The sequence below is a fragment of the Podarcis filfolensis genome, assembly GCF_964270895.1.
Source record: "Podarcis filfolensis genome assembly, chromosome: 11".
NCBI classification, from domain to species: Eukaryota; Metazoa; Chordata; class Lepidosauria; order Squamata; family Lacertidae; genus Podarcis; species Podarcis filfolensis.
In genome coordinates, this window is record NC_139613.1 from 16,357,753 (window position 1) to 16,378,455 (window position 20,703).

The window sequence follows — 20,703 nt, forward strand, 5'->3', positions numbered from 1 at the left end:
GTCCAAATGTAATACCTTATTTATACCACAGAGGTAAATGTGCCCCATTTACATCTCCCTCCACCCCAAGGAAAGCCCTCGTGACAATTTTTTTCTGATATTTTTCACTTGGTCTGCTGAAATCTTTAAAATGGCTAGAAAACCTCAACATTCACAAGATTTTTGCACACTTCCCTTTCACTGAGGTGATTTCAAAGCTTGACTTGGACTGGAGACTTCCAGGGTTACACTTTTTAAGGCAAAGACAGAAATAATATGGGTAGCTCAAGACTGAAGTTTTAAAAATAAATACATTAAAAATAAAGCAGATATTCTACTTTTTATCAGAGCAGTTGTGCTAAGGGAGAAGGTGTTTAACTCTTTCTGATATAAGTTATCATCCATTATGCCTATATTTTTTCCTAGGAGGGCAAATAGCGATAGCTGGGGTGTGGTGCATGGAAAGAATGACAAAACCCTTTCTCACCATTGCTGCTCAAGTGAAAACAAGGGCTTCAGCTTTATAAAATACAAAATAAATAAATAAATAAATTAGAAGATCCATTCAGAGATCTCTAGCATCAGAACTGTTTTAGCCCTTTGCCGTCACACCCTAGAGCAGTAACCCACACCCCAAGTGTGGAATCAGCGCAACCATTTTCCAGGGTCCACATGGCATTGTTGGCATCAAAATGCTAGCCCAGTGGTTCCCAACCCACCCCCCCATAAACCACTTTAAAATGGCTGAGGATCTTAGCGAACCATTTAATGATTTTTCTGTCTGTTGTAGCAACAGCAATGTGCTGTGCTAGATGCTGTGTGATTTTTAATTGTATCGTTGTTGCTTCCTTTATTTCTTATCTATTGTCTTTTATAATTCCATAGAACTCAAATTGTATTACAAGAAAATGCAATATAAGAAATAAGAAGCAAGTAAAATTCGATTAAAAACCCCTTATGGATATGTAACACGATGGATGTGTCAACTCACATGTTCAACCACAAATCCACAGACATGACACAGACCACAGGTTGGGACGCCCCTCTGCTAGTCCACATTTCTCCCCGTTTGTGAAATCTGAACAACCCATTTGAAATATTAAGCCTCCTTTTGGACGCTGCCTAAAAGAGCCTGGATTGCACTCTGGTTTTGAAAAGTGAAAAACACACTAGCTGACCTCTAGGCTTCTTGTTTGCTTAAAAAGAAGAAGACTATGCATGGAGGGAATTAGTTTGAGGTCTGCAGCCCTCATCACAGAAATACAGCACACGTGATTCGCTGAGAAGGGGTGCCCTTTAAACCAGTTTAAGTCCACAGTGTAGACCTGCCTAAACAGTGTGGGAGAACTAGTGGCCTCAAACGTTCCCAGAAAACACACAAAGCAAAGACTTGCTACAGAAATAACTAGTGTGGGTACAGCAACCAGAGAACCACTGTGTTTCTCCCTTTGTCAGACAGCAGCTTCTCCCAAGCTTCGACTATTTATTGTTCTCTTCCACATAACGAACAAAGAACGCTACAAAGCAGCAGCCCAGTAAAGCGATTGCAGAGGCAGAGATCACCACTACCACCACACTCCCAGCAGCGCTGACCAGGAAGCCCAGGCCCACCCCAACAATGATCTGCGCCAGCTGGACCATGGAAGTGAGGGCAGCGCAGTCCACACCTTTTCCTCGTTTGTGCTCTCCGGCTTGTCCTCCGGTCTGGCCCTGAAAGCAAGCAGATGAAGGAACTCCATCAAACAAGGCGCAGCCAACCATACAATTTCTCTTGAAGTTCAAGCTAAAACTTCCCCCCACTTGCTAGACTGCATGGCTGTTAAACTCTGCCTTGTGTTCCATGGACAGTTCATAAGGTTCTGTTAAATGATGTGTCCTCCAGGCTTTGGGGGAGTAAATCGAAAACTCCTTTGAAGTATGATGTTTCCCTACTAGCTTACATTGAAATCCAGGGCACTTGACTGAAGAGTCATCCAATTCACACTTAACAGGGAACAAGGGTGCTTTCTGAATGATAAATTAAAAGCATTGCAAGGTCAATGTGAAGTGCATTTTTCATAAATAATTAAATAAAATGGGTTTGTGATGGTCTGGGCTTGTCATGAATGATACACTATCTTATTTGCTGAACCATAATTATCCTTAGAAAGTTGGAGATAAAAACTCTTTTATTAAGAGAGCATGCAATTGAACTACCTTTCTAGTGCCATCATATCAAATACATATTTTAAAAAATATTTTTTACAGTTATATCCTGCCTTTCCTCTAGGGAAATAAAGGAACATGTGTGTGTGTGTGTGTGTGTGTGTGTGTGTGTGAGAGAGAGAGAGAGAGAGAGAGAGAGAGAGAGAGTGAGTTCTAATTTCTGGGAATAAAATTAGACATATAAGTCTCTCCCCCCCTTCATTTTATCCCACAACAACCCTGTTAAGTTGATTAGCTTGAGAGATGGCGACTGGTCCAGGATCAACAAGTGAATTTCATCGCTCAGTGGAAATGTGAATCCAGATCTCTCCAGTTTTCTGACCTCTGTGTTGCCTTATGTTAACAGAAGGGCGTAAAGTTCAGCAAAGAAGTTAGTTATCAAATGTCTGCAAATGTATCGTGACAAGCTAAGGTTACCAAGACTTTTTCTATGAAAAATGAATTTCCCTAGTATGTGGGAGGAAAGTAGCTATGAGCCCCGTGTAGGTAATTAACCAAAAAAAATTGGCGGGGTGCCCTCTCCAGCGGGAGAGAGACCCTGGTAGAGTTAAAAACACTCTCAGAGTTAAGCAGCATTATAACATGAAATACAGGTTGTTAGACCCTTTTCATATCCTGTTTAGTTTGCTTACAGTGCTTGCCCCCCCTCTCTACCCTTCTTGCAATGAGCAGACCACATACGGTTAAGTAAGTTTAAAAAATTTTACTTACTAAGTCCAAAAGTCTGGTTCATGCATTGTTCCATGCAGTAGCAAAGAGAACACAAGTGCAATATACAGAACGTAATGCATTCTGGTCCATTACATGGTACAGAAAGAGTGAGGAAATGAAATCAAAGAAGTTTCACTTTCTCCCTCATGGAGGTTTGGTGGGTGGGTGGGTGACCTGGTTGAGTTTAGGAACCATCCTCTCTGGTCTTAACCCATTCATGCACTAACTAGCATGTTAGTTTGACTGCAATTTCCCACAACTAAAGTATGAAACATCGGGCTTGCAGTGCTTTCCACTTGATGAACTCTCAAGTCTTCTAAATCACAAAAATCTAACATCCTTGAAAAAGTTCAGCCTCCGCAGCTTCTTCTGATCATGAAGCTAACTCAAGAGGCTGAGATGTGTTCAGCCTTGACTTCTATAATGAAGCTCTGCTCCTTGAACATCCTGCCTTGCCTTCAGAACATCTGCTGATCCAGGCCGTCATAGCCAATAAAATGTAATTCTTGGTGGGATTATTTTCATCCCATTCTGTGGATGACTTTGCAACAAAATATTGTGAGCAAAGAATACTGTGTGCAAAACACCGGTCTAAATCAGTGTGTGCAGATTTAATCCTTACGCGGGTGGTGCTGTGGGTTAAACCACAGAGCCTAGGACTTGCCGATCAGAAGGGCGGCGGTTCAAATCCCCATGACGGGGTGAGCTCCCGTTGCTCGGTCCCTGCTCCTGCCAACCGAGCAGTTCGAAAGCACGTCAAAGTGCAAGTAGATAAATAGGTACCGCTCCGGCAGGAAGGTAAACGGCGTTTCCGTGCGCTGCTCTGGTTTTCCAAAAGCGGCTTCGTCATGCTGGCCACATGTCCCGGAAGCTGTACGCTGGCTCCCTCAGCCAATAAAGCGAGATGAGTGCCCCAACCCCAGAGTCGGTCACGACTGGACCTCATGGTCAGGGGTCCCTTTACCTTTTACTAAGGCCTACTCCACTGGTTTTTAGCACTATTTATTTTCCCCTGAGATTTTAAGCAGAAAGTCTAGAAAAGCAGGGCTCAGGTGCCGTCAGCTGACTTTCAAGGTGTGAGCAATAAAGAGAAGCAACCTGGCTGTAGACTTCTGCACTCACTTCTTGCGTAACATCCAGAAAAGGAGTGGGGAGGGAAAGGCATGGGCGTTGTAACAAGGATGCTGTAGGAAAGGATCTGACAACAACCATCCCTTCTAACTTACCTCTTCCTCCTCCTTGTGATAATCAGCAATGAGGTTGAATGGCACGGTGTATAATGTGCTGGACATTACACCGAAGAGGGAACAGAGGGCCAAAGTCGAATACACCTTGGGAAAGAGCCCAATGAAGCCAGTGCCTAGCCCAAAAAGCAGGTATCCAATGAAGTAAAGTCCCTTTAATCCAATGTAAGGCAGAAGCGCTTTCTGCAAATCTGTTGGAAGAAATAGATTGGGAAAGGGGTGGGGGATTTCTGTCTAAAAGGAAACCATTGGAATCATTGCTGAACATTATTTTATTTAGCAAGATTTATGTATTGTTTAATGTAGATCAAACTGGAGTATGAAACGTCTGCAATATCTTTGAAAATAATATTACCTTCCTTCAAAGTGAAGCTGTTGACAGAATCTTACTAACTGTACCTCGCTTCCTCCAAGGAGCTTGCATATGAAATCTGTTGGGTTTCAGCAGCTAAAAACTTTATTTCCAACCTCCAGACTACTCCTTGGGTCTTACCACGCATATCAATGAAGGAAGCTTGAAACTACCTTATACCTTATACTCCCACCATTCCTGTTCATGGAACATTTATTTGTTGTTTGCCGCTGTGCTCGGAGCACCCTGTTGTGATGTTTGGGGTACTCATCATCTCACATTTGTAGGCTATTGACTGTGGAAAGGCATTCTGCCTCCATTTCAGACACTTACCACTCCTACCATTCCTGTTCATGGAAAATATATTTGATTCTTATTAATTTGTGACTCCATGCACATATTATATGTCTTCTGTTTATGAATTTTGAAACAGTACAGTGGTACCTCGGGTTACATACGCTTCAGGTTACATACGCTTCAGGTTACAGACTCCGCTAACCCAGAAATAGTACCTCAGGTTAAGAACTTTGCTTCAGGATGAGAACAGAAATCACGCGGCGGCAGTGGGAGGCCCCATTAGCCAAAATGGTGCTTCAGGTTCAGAACAGTTTCAGGTTAAGAACGTACCTCTGGAAAGAATTAAGTACGTAACCAGAGGTACCACTGTACAGTGTTATAAAAATATTGTCAGTATATTATTCTCCTGCCAACCTAGCAGTTCGAAAGCACGGCAAAGTGCAAGTAGATAAATAGGTACCGCTCTGGCGGGAAGGTAAACGGCATTTCCGTGCACTGCTCTGGTTCGCCAGAAGTGGCTTAGTCATGCTGGCCACATGAACCAGAAGCTGTCTGTGGACAAACGCCGGCTCCCTCGGCCAATAAAGCGAGATGAGCGCGCAACCCCAGAGTCAGTCACGACTGGACCTAATGGTCAGGGGTCCCTTTACCTTTATATTATTAGCTGACATGGTTGTAGAGCATGAGCTCTACCATAAAGCCCTGTTCCTGAACCTTGCTTCTGTCATGGCATCACTAGGAAGCCTTGACACAAACCACCATTCTCACACCCTCAACTTTGCTTCTGTAATGTGGGCATAAATAATATCGATCGACCTTACAAAGTTGCTGTATGGTCACATAGAGAATGTAGGCAAAATGCCCTGCCTGTATGAATGCACTTTATATTTTGGTCAGATCGCAAGTGATCCATTTGTTGGTAGTACTCACAGGAATAAAGCGAGGAAGAGATGGCGTTGATACACATCCCCCAGCACCCGATCTCTACTCCCCTTTCGTAGGTTAGGTACGCTGTGGAGTTATGAGGTGCATAAGGATCACCACTGAATACAATCTGCAGTGTGCCAAAATAGAAAAGAATAAGAACAAGCTGTGCTGGTAATCGCGCCTGTAAATAAATCAGGACACAAAATACTGGCTTCCAAGCAAATATGCACGGGACTGCATCTGTGTTTATTTGATGTTGGTGACTTTAATTATGATGGTGATGGTGATATGTATTGTCAGCCAATTTTCTGCCAATAGCGCAGGGCCAAGAATTGATAGTATTGCGGTCTGGCTTCTGTTTCAGACAAGCTTTCCAGCAGCACAATGCTACTCTATGTCTTTTCACACCAAACCATGGCTTGGCATTACAATAGCTAACCTGGGGCTCATGAATTTCCTTTCCCATCTTTCTCCCCTCACAAAAAAACCACGTGGTCCCAGTTCCTGCTAAGGCATAGGGCTGTATCCAACTAAGATATACCAGTACTCACAGCAGAGCTATTGAAATTAATGGACCTATGTTAGACATGCCCAGTCATTTCAATGGGTTGATTTTGAGTAGGACTAATCAGAAGATTGGTGGTTCGAATCCCTGCGACGGGGTGAGCTCCCGCTGCTCGGTCCCTGCTCCTGACAACCTAGCAGTTCGAAAGCACGTCAAAGTGCAAGTAGATAAATAGGTACCGCTCCAGTGGGAAGGTAAATGGCGTTTCGTGGGCTGCTCTGGTTTGCCAGAAGCGGCTTAGTCATGCTGGCCACATGACCCGGAAGCTGTCTGCGGACAAATGCCGGCTCCCTCGGCCTATAGAGCGAGATGAGCGCGCAACCCCAGAGTCGGTCACAACTGGACCTAATGGTCAGGGGTCCCTTTACTTTTAATGTGGGATACAACTCACTGCTTACTCTCTTGCCTGAAAACCAGGATTGTAAACTTCAGCTTGAACATGGTTTCCAATCCTCGCTTGTGGGGCAGCCTATGTTTGGCTTTCCAAAGTTAAAACCATGCTCAAGGCACCTTACAACATGTACAAAATTACACCACTACAGACATAGCAAAAGCAGTCATAAACAATCAACAAGACATAAAAAAAAAGAAATTGAACAATTTCCACATAAATCATAAGATCCAAAATAAACATACGGAAAATTAACAGCAATAACCCAGGTGGGAAAATGCCTGCAAGGCAGGGAGCAGGTCTTTCAGGACTCACAGCCAAGATGGTCTCAGTGGTTATCCTGTCCATAGTAGCGCCAGTGCAGTGACAACCTCCACTAGCAAGTGGGAAGGATCAGACTTGAAAAACCCACATACAAGTCTGAATAGCATCAAACAGAGAGCCTGAAATGTCAGGTTTATTTCTGTTGCAAATGCCACATACATTAATGTGGTAAACAAAAGAATTAACTGCTAGTTTCTAATTTATTTATTTTTAAATCATTTTTATTAATTTTCCAATAGAAAACAGCCAATTAACATATCCATCAAATCATAATCCAATTATAATCCAATTAAAAACAATAAACTAAAATAAAAAACAACCAAATTACAGTCCAAATAATTAATTAATAATTCTTTCCGGGCTTCCCATAGTCTGGACCTCTGAGGTATATCTCCAATATCTTCGTTCCCACCTTCTTCTCTAGTTTCTAATTCTAAAATGTATGGTATGATTGTTGGTTCTACAGAATTCAAGAGTGAGGTGAAGGGGAATCAAACAATTAGAACACAAATGGAAACCTTTGTGTTTTTATGACTGCCATTTTTCATTTTTGGAGACTGCAGTAGATTAAACAGCAGAAACCTTTTTTAAAAAAATAAAAGGTGAAAAATCCAGCTACCCAATGGACCCAGTTCTATGAAGAATGCTTGGAGGCATCCATTTTTTGTTCTTGGAAATCTAATTTGCCTGTTCTTGATGTTGACAACTGTGGAAATCTGCCATCATGCTGCATAAGCAAGCGAATGAAAGTTAAATCCTAAAAATTGAATTTGCCCAGAGAAAAGATGGTTGCTTTTCCGTACCTGTCCCATGAAATCGGTGAAGAAGAGCATGTTGGAAAGGAAAGCTGTCCATCCCATCAGATGGCTCACACACAAGCAGCGGTAGTGGGAAGGCATGCTTAGGAGTGCTTTGAGGAGGGACTTAATGGTCATCTGCTTCTGAACCTGAAAGGAAGGATGTTCCAACGTTTCATTGAAAAGGCTCCCAACAGACTGGAGGATTTCCCCTCCTGTCTCTCCACTCTTCAGCTCTCTTGACCCCCTTCTCTTCCTCTCTCATAACACTAGAACTTGTGCACACCCAATTGTTAAGTTGTGGGTGAACATATCAGATGACACAGCGATTCTTCAAACAGCTCTTGTTTATTCAGAGGCCAGAACCAAGCTGAGCTGAAGGGCTCAGTCAGCCTGCTTATATAGATCTCCAGTACAACGTTACTGTAGCAACTTTCTAAAACTATCCAATCACTGAACGTCACTTTCGATCCTTCATTTGCATAACTATCTACAGTATTCCCCTGCTGGCCCAGGGTGAGAACTTCAGTACATAACACCAATGAAGCTAAATGTTGGAAGATTCAGTACAGATAAAACACAGAACTTCATGCAGCACCTAGTTAAACCATGGAAATAGCTCCCACAGGAGACACTGATGGCCACCAGCTTGGATGACTTTAAGAGAGGATTAGACAAATTCATGAAGATCTAGGCTATGTTCTAACTGCCTGTGTCAGAAGCAGTATGTCTCTGAATACTGTATGGTGGGAATCACAGGTGGGCAGAGTGCTGTTGTGCTCATGTCCAGCTTACAGGCTACCCCTAAGCATCTGGTAAGCGACTGCGTGAAAAGGATACTGGGTTAGATGGGCCGATGGGCCATATTCTTAAAAGAGGACTATTCTCAGGGCATGGTCTGTGGGTAGATGGTGCAGCCGAAGCTAAGGAGGTCTAGGTCAGGTCTTGTGCCTGGATAGGAGACCACCTGGGAGCCCTACCTGCCTCAAGGTAGATGCTACTGGAATATAAATTTATTAGATGAATTATTAATAAAAAGTAACACCACTGTCTCTCCAGATACTGATGGATGATGCAGAAGTTTGTGGGAGTGGATGCCTTGCATGAAAATAAACCAGCACATGAAAGCAACTTTCAGAAGACTGTTTTGAATGGTTGGCAAGGTGAAACAAAACATCTCACCCCACAGGAATTGCCTCTGGCTGACAGCTAAAAAGCTAAAGAAACAAGGAATGCACTTTCTCTAGAAATATCAGAGAGCTGGGGTTTTAGCTAAACCAACAACTCAAGGCTCACTTCTATCTGAATTATCAGATCCAGCTGGTGTGCATTTGGATATCAAGTCTTCCTTATTCAGTTTTGGGCTACTTTGTTCACACTGGTTGCTTGCAACGCTATTGCTCCTTATACGCCTACATGTCCTCATCCAGCAAATCTGTTTTTTAACAACTTTTTGCAGTTAGGAAAGTGACAGGGAAATGCACTGAAACGTGAGGGCTGAACAAATGATTAACAGGAAGACATGCAAACACCCCACAAGGATATCATGTTGACTGCTCATTGTCGTATAACTGCCCCGTAAACAAATGAGAACAAATGTTCAAGAAAGTCTGGGCATAGTCTAACCAATGCATAAACTTTGTGCATACAAATCAAGATGAAGGCTGGATAAATAGATTGTCTGGAGGAGCCCTGAATCACTCTGGAAGTGTGATTAAATAGCAGGGTAAACAAGCTTGAAATAAACAAATGCCTTCCCCCCAAAAAATCCATTTCACATAATTTCCTTGAATGCATTTTTGTTTGGATGTGAAACTGATTAGCAGACGCAAGAGCAACAGTGTCAGACCATTGATCAATCTGGCCTAGTACTTTGAATTCTGATTAGCAGTGGTTCGCCATGGTATATATTGCCAGTGATGTAAAACACATCTACAGATTGGCACAAGATTGGCACAATCCTAAGAAAAAACCTTCCTTGTTGGCACAAGGTTGGCACAACACAGCTGTGAACAAAGGAGCAGAATGTAAGCCCCACTGGCTTCAAAATATATCAACTTGCTACCAAATATTCATGCAGATCAACTTCACTTGAAAATAAACACTTCGGAAGATTCTGGCCAAAGTTATGTCAGTTTTTACATGGGTGACTCATGGCCATTTTCAGATCTAGATGCAAAATTATCTGCTTGTCAGACTCTTCATATATCTTTAGGAAACAAGGTACATGTTAACGTTTCATTTTCCCCAGACTCTGGCTACAATCCTGTGCACATTTATCTGGGAGTAAGCGGGTGGCGCTGTGGGTTAAACCACAGAGCCTAGGGCTTGCTGATCAGAAGGTCGGCAGTTCGAATCCCTGCAATGGGGTGAGCTCCTGTTGCTCGGTCCCTGCTCCTGCCCACCTAGCAGTTCGAAAGCATGTCAAAGTGCAAGTAGATAAATAGGTACCACTCTGGCGGGAAGGTAAACGGCGTTTCCGTGCGCTGCTCTGGTTTGCCAGAAATGGATTAGTCATGCCGGCCACATGACCCGGAAGCTGTCTGCGGACAAACACTGGCTCCCTCGGCCAGTAAAGCGAGATGAGCACCGCAACCCCAAAGTCGGCCACGACTGGACCTAATGGTCAGGGGTCCTTTACCTTTACCTTTTTAAGCCTCACCAAACAAAGTGGGACTTACCTCTAAATAAGGATGCATAGGACCATTTCCAGGTCCTCTTTCAAAGAGCTGGGTTTTTTTTAAAGTGTTTCAGTAGAACGCACCAGATGCTTAATGCAATTCAGAATCCTGTGTTGTTAGACCGAGAACCATGCAAAAGCTGTTGACATCTGTAATGAATGCAGCATGTACTGACCGGCTGACTCCTTTTCACTAAACGCATTAACTTGAGGACCTGGCTGAGGGACAACTGAACATAGCGATGCTTTGCCAAGATCCAAGATCCTTCTTGGCTAAATGCAAGACATGGAATCCGAGCAAAGTTAATCAAGATCAGTGAACTCAGATAGCTGGGCACACATATTGCTCTCTGGGATTGCAGCCAACGACTTATCTTTAAAAATGTAAAGCTAAATGTAAAGCTATTAGAAGAGGAGCCCGCAGACTGTGGGTTTCATTCACTGTGGGGACCACAGAATATTAATTTCTGTGACACAATAGGTCTTATTTCACGAAGAGCCTGTCAGATAACAGTCACACAGAGATCGATTTTTGGAATTCAATATTGCACTCTTGTAATCATTCCATCAGTGCAAGCATTCCAGCTTCTCCTTGCATGCTGTTCTGGGAGTCCTCCTGACCTTCAAGCCAATTTTGGGAGGTGCAGGGGGAGTAGGAATCCAATTGCACAAGTGAGAGTTCTTCCACCAAAAGGGCTGATCAGGTGAATCCTGCCCAATATTTCTTATTTCTGCACCAAGTCAGAAGGGAGGAACCACCATACAGGATACTTAGTATCTCGGTGTAATCTGGGGTAATTTAATGATTATATCCAAGGGGAACAGTCTAGTGAAAGTGTGTTGCAGTTAAGTTCCACTAAAAGTAATGTGATGTTTGTCTGGACCACCTGTTCAATTTCATTGCCTTTAACAGAGCCTGCAATGCATTCCTGTGCTTGCGTACTCATAAGTCCCACTGAGTTCAATGGGGCTTATTACCAGATAACTGAGTACTGTATAAGATTGTAGCCTCCATCATAACTAACTTTTTAAGATCATGCCCAAAGTATAGGAAATAGGCCATTCATAAATATTATGTGTTAGAACCAGACTAGGTTAGTTGAACTTAGGTCCCATTGAAACAGACAGGGCAAGTTAGTCATGACTTAACTGAAGTTCTTTTTATTTCAATGGGAACTAGGCACAACTTACTTAGTCAGGACCCAGCCCCATGTTCTTTTTTTAAAAAAAAAATAATTTTTATTAACTGGCCAATCACATCAAATTAAATCACATCACATAAATTCCAAATTACAAAGCCAAATTTTTAAATTTTGTTGGGAGAACCCACACTTCAAGATCCAAAGGGGGATTCAGATCATCTTCTTATTACTGCGTTAATGTCCAAATCAGTCCCAATCAGTCCAAACAAAATTCATAATTCTATCCAGTCTTATCTTGGTGTTTCCATATCATATCTTGTTCATATAATTTCTATTTTTCCTTTACGATCTCTTCTGTTAGTCAGGACCCAGCCCCATGTTCTGGCCTCCATTTTTACTTTGGATAACCTCATCCTCCAAATTGATTACCGTATTTTTCGCTCTATAAGACGCACCGGACCATAAGACACTCCTAGTTTTTGGAGGAGGAAAACAAGAAAAAAAATATTCTGAATCTCAGAAGCCAGAACAGCAAGAGGGATCGCTGCGCAGTGAAAGCAGCGATCCCTCTTGCTGTTCTGGCTTCTGGGATAGCTGCGTAGCCTGCATTCGCTCAATAAGACGCACACACATTTTCCCTTACTTTTTAGGAGGGAAAAAGTGAGTCTTATAGAGCAAAAAATACGGTACTTCACTTTCCACTTCACGGGAGGGTCCAGGGTTACCATGTCAAATATATTAGAATTAAAGGCAGAGATGGCGATCTAAAAAAGGCACAATTACCTGAATGTCTTCTTTGAGGGTGGGCTTCCCTTGCCGAGATAAAACCCGTATTTCATTATATCCGCTGTTAAAATAACCATTCTTGACTTTTCCTATGGAACCATATGGATAGGGCTCAGCTGTTTTCAGCAGGGCTTCGGATTCTACCTTGTCAGCGAGAGAAGTTTCGGGAATACTGCACAAGTGTACAGTAAGGCAGATCAGGAACACAAGAGCAGCATAAAAGAACATCACCTGGAATTCTGATCCCAAATATTTTCCCAAGACGGTATGCCCCCAGTCGATGGCACCTGTAAGATAGCCAAGGGCCCCTCCCAGACCTAAAAAAGAACAGAAAAATAAAGACAGTAGAATCATATTTAACATCAACATGTCAGGTTATTTGTGTGCCCCTTCCAAGAGAGGTCCAGAGAGTGGCAACATGAGAACGGGCCTTTTCTGTGGTGGCTTCCCAACTGTGGGATGCTTTTCCCAGAGAGCCTCACCTGGCACCTTCACTATAAATCTTTAGGTGCCAGGCAAAAGCATTTTTCTATAACCAGGCCTTTGCTGAATAAACAATGTATGGCCTTTTAAAAGTGTTTGTGGGAGGGGAGCTATTTGTTGATGGTTGTTGATAGCGGTGGGACAAAGATGAGTGGTCAGAGGAAGAAGAGGGAGCTGACTGGGAGGAAGTGGTGTTGGAAGCTGAATAGGTAACAAGGTTTAGTGAGCAGGAAGAGGCTGTGGCAGAGAGCAGTCCAGAAGCAGAGGCTGGAGAGGAAGAGGGCCAAGAGGCAGAGATGAGGCTGGTTGCTGAAGAAGGCAGGCGTGTCCAGCTCCCAGAACCAGAAAAGGTACAGAGAGGGAGGAGCAAAGGCAGACAAGGTGAATAACTCTCTGCTTGCGAAGAACCTGGGGGAGGAGGAAATGTAGTGAACCTTGGGGAAGCGGGGACCTTCAGTCCTTACAACTGCCTCATAGGAGCAAGATCTACTGGGATGAGTTGCTGTGCTCACTAGGCCTGACTCCCTGAGTCAACCTGCTTCCTTGAATTAAGAGTTAACTTCACGGACACATTGTGATTTATTGCTGACAGCATGCGAGTGAGTGTAGAACGTAGTCTGATGTACAAAAGTAAAATATACACTCATTGCCCTGCCCACCACTGGGACGTGGCCCCTGGGAGGCTACCCAGTAAGGAATGTGGCCCTAGGACTGTAAAAGGACCCTTGCTACGTTAACGTTGTGACACTACGGATTCTAGTAACAGCTTGCTTCATGGGAAATTGTCAGTGTAACGTTTGCCTTGCATTTGCAAGTGCTTCTAAAATGCACCCACAAATACTATGGTTAGCAGGATATGCAATAATATAAAGGCCAAATCTATGTATATAACCCGCAGTTTAAGTAACTGCTAGGGGCTGACGTCACTCAGACTGCAAGGCAACACAACCTTCTCTTTGTTTAGTGGCGATGTGGTCGGCAGGCATTTGAATCACATGGAACTTCCTTCCATCTCTCACCACCATCCAGTGTCACTCTGGATGTGACCTCGTAAGAGACGCTGGATTTGAGGAAATAAAAACTCTCATTTATGGTGGGGAGAAAGTTTCTGGGAAAATATTCCAAGCTGGGGGGAAATAATGTCTTTTCTTTCATGACCTTCCCCACCCCGCCCCCAAATCATGAAAATACTGTTGACCCCGGAGAGAAAGGAGTAAAGAGCATGCAGCCAGGCCAGGCCATGGAGAATCCAAGTGGTAAGAAGCAGAAGAGTGAGATGGGATGACAGGTGAGGAGAGCAGCAGCCATAATGAGTCAGTAAGGACTGGGCTTTGTGGGGAGAACCTCCTAGCTCAGAGCAAGGCTATATATTAGAGGGAACAGAACAATGAAGGAGGTGATGGGAGTTACAGCCCAACATCTAAAGGACCACAGGTTCTCCTCTGTGGGTTAGAAGGAGCCCATACGCTTTGGTGGGGAGCCTGTGATCTTCCAGATCATAGCTGTCAACCTTCCCTTTTTTTGCGAGAAATTCCCTTATTCCAGCACCGTTTCCTGCAGCTTCCCGCTGCTATCCCAGATTGTTAGATATCCTATAGACTGTCCCCAGGACAGGTGAGGCTGCTGATCCCTTATTTTCAAATCTGAAAGTTGACAGCTATGTTCCAGATGTTGTTGAGTTTAGACGCCCATCGTCTCCAGCCAGTAGGGAGAATGGTCAAGGACTAGGATGGATGAATTTGTCTATTTTGGTTCCACTCAGTTTCTTGTATTTCCCATCTTAAATTCAGATCTCCACATTTCCGCAGCAATTTGCGAACTGTTATTTGTTAACTCCTCATGAAAATTCACCAGCATTTCAGTGCAAAGTTCTCCCAACAAACACATTTTTGTATGCAGTTTGGACTAACATACATACTTTGAAAGCAAATTCCTATGTGTTTGTTTGGAGAATTAGTACAAATTAGATAGTTTTCACATTACTATGCACGCAAAATCAAATCCCCCCCATCCCTAGTCAAGTAGGATAGAAATACAGAAACAAAGACTTGTGGCTGGAAGGGACCGCAATAGTGATCTAGTCCAGCCCCTGCAATGCAGGAATCTTTAAGCCCAGAATTATTTATCTATTTAAAATCCACACTGTTGTTTTAAAAAAATATCAAGATGGTGTCCAACATATAATAATAAAATCAACAACAGTATCCATAGAAGCACCAACAAAACATCAATAAATACTGATCAGTTAAAAAGAGAAAATTCATATTTATTATGGGTCCAACATCTTGAGGACCACAGGTTTCCTAATATAATAATATTTATTCTTCTTTGAAGGGCTAAAGATACTAAACCAAAGAAGCCAAATACCCAGCACCGTACATTCTTTAAGCACATAACTTTCCCTATAGAGTTCTGGGAACAGTAGCTTGTTAAGAGTGCTGGGAATTGCAGCTCTGTGAAGAGTAAGCTACAGTTGCCAGGATTCTTGGGCAGGTATTCTGTGCTTTAAATGTACAATGTGCACACCGTCCCAAACTTCTTGGCATCTCTTTTGTATGTCTTGAGGATTTGCATGGCATAATAAGCAGATTTGTAACATCTAAATGCAAAATAAACTCTGCATAGCATGTGATAGCCGCACTATCAAAAGGCATGACAGTCAAATTTATTTCCCACCAGACACTGGGGGTGAGTGGGGAGAGGATGGGACAATTGCACTCTTCTAAACAGTATTTAAATATGCAGCAGAGTCCACATCTAGTTTCCTGAAATGTAAATTTTACTAAGCCCATTGGGACTCACTTTCAATTGTCAACGTGGCTAGGAGTTTACAATTCAGGTCTAAAAAGCTTGTGCTGTTGTATCTTCTCTGGCCCTTTGCTGGGTTTCAGTTCCCATTGTGGAAAATACAGTGGTACCTCGGGTTACATACGCTTCAGGTTACATACGCTTCAGGTTACAGACTCCGCTAACCCAGAAATAATGCTTCAGGTTAAGAACTTTGCTTCAGGATGAGAACAGAAATCGTGCTCTTGCGGTGCAGCGGTAGCAGGAGGCCCCATTAGCTAAAGTGGTGCTTCAGGTTAAGAACAGTTCCAGGTTAAGAACGGACCTCCAGAACAAATTAAGTACTTAACCCGAGGTGCCACTGTACAAATATACAAAAACAGAACAGTATAACCCAATACATGCCGAAAGCAGGAGGAAATTCTTGCTCGTTTGGCTTTAATTTTAATTGTAGGATGTTACTTCTTTCAAAAGAAGCTGTTCCTCCAGATCCTCTCTGTAGCAGCTACAGCGGTCACAAGATGACCTGTTAAACAATGCTTGTTACTGAAGCACTGCATCAGATGACCAACTTGTTCAAGAAGCTTAAGCATGGGAAGACAGGAAGGAACTCCAGGCAGCTGCCACCTTTCTCTCTCCCTCATCGCGCTGTATGATTAAAGGGAGGGGAAAGAGAACCGTTCAGATGCTATGAGTTTTACCTGTCAGGAGGGCATGATAATGAAGCCCTTTCTCCTTGTCCTGGTGAGAGCAGACGTCAAATAAATAGGCCTTGATGGGACCATCAATGAAGTCAGCAGCAAAATCAAAGAGCACCACTCCCAGCATGGTGATAACTATAGCCCAAGTCCTCTGGGTGCCTCTGTCTGCAACCAAAGCTGCAAAAGAAGAAATTGGTTCACTTTACAGGCGTTTCCTAGACACCATGGAGTACTGAGGGCCAATGTGGCTGCAATTTTCTGTTGCTTTCTTCGCTCACAAGAGCCATCGCTTGCACAGGAAATCTCTAAAAGGAATGCTGGGGGCTTCTCAATCTGTGATTGTTCTAAGATTGCAGCAATTGTCACCTTTTTTATTTTTGTGCATTAGATGTGACAGCAGATTCTAAAATGGACCCCCACCCACTCTTACCTTACCTCCTTGCAGCTGGCTGTGCCAGTCTCTTTCAGAAGGGATCTAGGAACAGAGATGTATGGCTGGAGCAACTGACTGGGAGAAGGTAAGGTGCAGGAGGGGAGATTTCACTCCTCTTACACGGCACTGTCAAAGGCAGTATGCCTCTGAGTACCAGTTGCGTACCCTCCAACATTCCTCAGATGAAAATAGGGACATTTTCATCTGAGAAATGTTGGAGTGTAGGCTGCTTCTTTGGCATCTGTGTTTCTGCCTCTGCCCCCCAGGAGTTTTCACTCCCCCTCTGCCCAAAATAATAATAATAACAACAACAACAACAACAACAACAACAACAACAACAATAATAATATAATAATAATAATAATAATAATAATAATAATAATAATAATAATAATAATAATAATTTGTTAATTATACCCCGCCCATCTGGCTGGGTTTCCCCAGCCACTCTGGGCAGCTTCCAACAGAATATTAAAATACAATAGTCTATTAAACATTAAAAGCTTCCCTAAACAGGGCTGCCTTCAGATGCCTACTAAAAGTCTGGTAGTTGTTTTTGTCTTTGACATCTGTTGGGAAGGTGTTACACAGGGCAGGTGCCACTACCGAGAAGGCCCTCTGCCTGGTTCCCTGTAAAACGACCCTCCTCAACGCCCCCCCCATTTGTCATCCTAAATCATCCCAAGTCATTATATGTACCAGCTCATGAATGATGTGCATCAGCCCTACTCCATAGCTTGCCCCTGAAACCACTGCAATATCTCCAGTATTCGGTTGCATGAATGGGGATGCTGGGTTCCAGTTAGGGCAACTATATCCCTGTACTTATGGCCAACAAAGCTGGGGACTCAACCATTGCAGCTTTTCTTTCCCAAACGTATTCTACGCCTCTGGTCTAGTCCTTTTACCCACCACTCCCTCGCTCCACTTTCTGTGTGATACACCTGGATGAGAAAGGGAAATAACAAAAGGACAGAGGGAAGCTGTCTGGAGCAGTGGAAGCCATTAAGTCTTCTGCTTCGTTGGGTAATGCAGAAGTCGCAATCTCGGGGTGGCAAGTTGGCAGCCGAAATCACACAGTTTGATTTATGTGTTGAGCCAGGACACACCAAAGGCTTCATTAGGCACCTGATTATATTTTATTTTCCACAACAGACTCTTATCACACACTGGAAGGGAATAGCTGGCTTTGAACCACTTTAGTTGGTATTAACTCACTTGGTAAAAATCCATTTAACTCAATTGATTGCAGTGGGACAAAGGCAATTTAAATGCAAGACCCAAGCACTTTGAAATTGCAACACCTCCATTCTTGAATTCCCTGTTGTTTCTGCAGGATGACTACTGAGTCAGTGGCTAGGGATGTAGGGATGTAGGGTTAACAGCGTCAAAAATCTATTGGATTTCTAATCTACCAGAGCACTTTCAAAGAAGTTTCAAAGCCCGTTTTAACAGCCCAGTCATCTTCAGCCCAGACTGCTGAACCTCACAAGGTTATTGCAGGAAGTTCCTCATTTCGAAAGCCTCTAAAGAATGTGTCGTGAATTGGTCCTTAATTGTGGTAAAATAAGCTCCCCCAGCTGCTTGTTTTATTTACATGGGCACTGCAGTTTGAGAAGGCTATCGAGTAACTAGAGTGTCTCCATAGAGGAAGGGGACAAAGATGGGGAGGGTTCTAGAGACCAAGTCCTATGAAGCTAGGTTGATGGAGCTGGGCATGGAGAAGAGATTAACTAAGAGACAATATGAAAGCAAGCTTTGTATATCTGAGGGGATGCCACACAGATGGTGGAGCAAATTTGCTTTATGTTCTTTCAGAAGGCAAGACCACAGTTAATGGACTCAAATTACAAGAAAGGGGTTTCTGACTAAACATTAGGAAGAGCTTCCTGAGAATGGAGCAGACTAGCTCAAAAGAGGTGGTCATCCAGCCACCACATCAGGTTTGTATTGGCAAGGGTTGGACTGGATGACCTTTGAGATCCCTTCCTGCTCTATGATTCTAATAAAACCAGTTACCTGTTGTTAAGCACCTTAAATTTAGGGATCCTAAAAGATCTTGTAGGGATTACTGATGTTTATTTATTGCATTTTAATCCCACCTTTCCCCCAAGGAGTTCAAGGTGGCCTACACATTTCTCTTCCTTCCAATGTTATCTTCACAAGAACCCTGTGAGGTAGCCTAGGCCAAGATTGACTGGCCTAAGGACATCCAATGAACTTCATAGCTGCATTGGGGTTTGAACGCTGGTCTCCCAGGTCCTAGTCTAACACTATAACTACTACACCATGCTGGTGTACGTGAAGTACTTGAACAATCAATAAGAGCATTTGTGTTTTATTAATTGGGACTTTGAAGTGCTTCACAGACACTGTCCATTATTATTATTATTATAGTTGTTGTTGTTGTTGTAACTTTCTGCCAGTATTAGCTTCTGCATCATGGAATCACAGCATAGTTCAACTTTTTCATGAAATAAACAATGATTAAAATGATTAGTCTCAAAATGAAATTAGCTCTTTGCCTATTTTCTTTACTCCTGGAACCTGTCTATGACTGGAAAGAGGCGACTCTGGCAGCAACAGTCGTATCAAACATGCATGCAGAATACAGACAGCATTTGCGTCCAAGCCTCCTTCAAACACAAGCTTCAGCCCTGTAGTGCAAGAGGTCTTTTATTTCACACGTTAGTTAATTTTCACGGTGCTAGCTAGTCCTTCACAGACACATAACCAAATATGCATGCTTCAAACTTGCTGAGAAAGCTTGCATTTTCAATCGGGGGTGGGGGGAATCCACCGTTCCACCCATCCACCCACATCTTCGGATTCACAAAGGTGCATTTTGCACGGCTCAACGAAGTCTTCAGTTACTCACCTGAGACAACTGTCTCTCCATTGAGGTACAGAGCCATCCCTGCCAGCATCATAATGCCCAGGACCAGGATGTAAGGTCTCCGCTTGCCCCAGGCTGAATTGCAGTGGTCACTGGCTGAGCCAACCACAGGCTGCAGCACAAAACCAAGGATGGGGCTTATGAGCCAGACGAGGCTATAAAGGCTTTTGGGGAGCCCCACGCTGAGCAGCACAGGTGTGACGAAGGCCGCCTCCACGGCGTAGCAGAACTCTCGGCCGAACATGGCCATGCTGTGCATCACCAACCTCCCGGTTGCCTTCTTAGGGGGCTCCACGGGCCTGAAGGGCTCTCCAGCTGCCAAGGACTGCAGCATGGTTTCCTCTTTGCCGCTGCTGCATTCCATGCTGGCGATGCCCAACTCACAGGGGCGCGGAAGCGTCCCACCGAAATCCTGCCTGGTTAGAGTCATCGGGCTGCTTTCTGGGAGCGTGCTCTGCCAGGCATGGATCTCGGGTCAGCCGGTAGGAAAAGGAGCTGGAGGAGGGGCACGCACATACTTTTCAGGGCTCTCTGGAATCACAAGTTGCACGAGGGGGGAGTGGAGGGGGGAAGTGTGCGTCTTGTGTGTGTCTGCAGCGGAAGATTAGCACAATTAGAGCGCCTGGCTCGCTGGAGAGTTCTCAGCTATGACTGGAGGATTATCTCAGAGAAGGGGGGGGGAATGTGGATCATGTGTGTATACTATGCTCACATGCCCAAAGCCAAAGTTAGTCGGAAGGCAAAAGTTAATAGTCGGAAGACACTGGTGCATCAGCCACTTTTTTTGCATGTTGCAAGGAAGGGTATCCTTTCCATGGTTTCATTTCAGGCAACAAGTTGTTTGCAGAGCAGAACTGCTTTTAAGGTAGTCTGGAGGAAGAAATGGCAGGAGGCTGGCAATCCTTCCTTGTGGTATTTAATCCTGTGTGCTTTGAAGTTTGGCTTTCATGCTTCCTAGGGTCTGTGTTCCCAAGGAATGTTCAGGCTCTCTCCCCCTCCCCTC

At 43.7% G+C, this 20,703-nt stretch overlaps 1 protein-coding gene across 1 annotated transcript; it reads right to left on the bottom strand.

The window, feature by feature from the left end:
* Window positions 1-1,442: 1,442 nt before the first annotated feature.
* Window positions 1,443-20,227, bottom strand: SLC45A2 (solute carrier family 45 member 2). The gene is made up of 7 exons (XM_083575714.1): window positions 19,683-20,227; window positions 16,372-16,548; window positions 12,398-12,717; window positions 7,799-7,942; window positions 5,719-5,842; window positions 4,122-4,330; window positions 1,443-1,689 (listed from the first exon to the last, which is right to left on the bottom strand). The coding sequence occupies exons 1-7, from the start codon at window positions 20,128-20,130 to the stop codon at window positions 1,459-1,461; spliced, it is 1,653 nt and encodes a 550-aa protein (XP_083431840.1). The 5' UTR covers window positions 20,131-20,227; the 3' UTR covers window positions 1,443-1,458.
* Between the last annotated feature and the right edge of the window lie 476 nt (window positions 20,228-20,703).

Coding starts and splice junctions, on each gene's coding strand:
- SLC45A2 (XM_083575714.1), bottom strand. CDS start 20,130: ATGACTCTAACCAGGCAGGATTTCGGTGGGACGCTTCCGCGCCCCTGT. Junction 7,943..12,397: donor CCCTCAAAGAAGACATTCAG/GTAATTGTGCCT, acceptor CCTTCCTTTCAG/GTTCAGAAGCAGATGACCAT. Junction 4,331..5,718: donor CTCTTCCTCGCTTTATTCCT/GTGAGTACTACC, acceptor TTCTTCCAACAG/ATTTGCAGAAAGCGCTTCTG.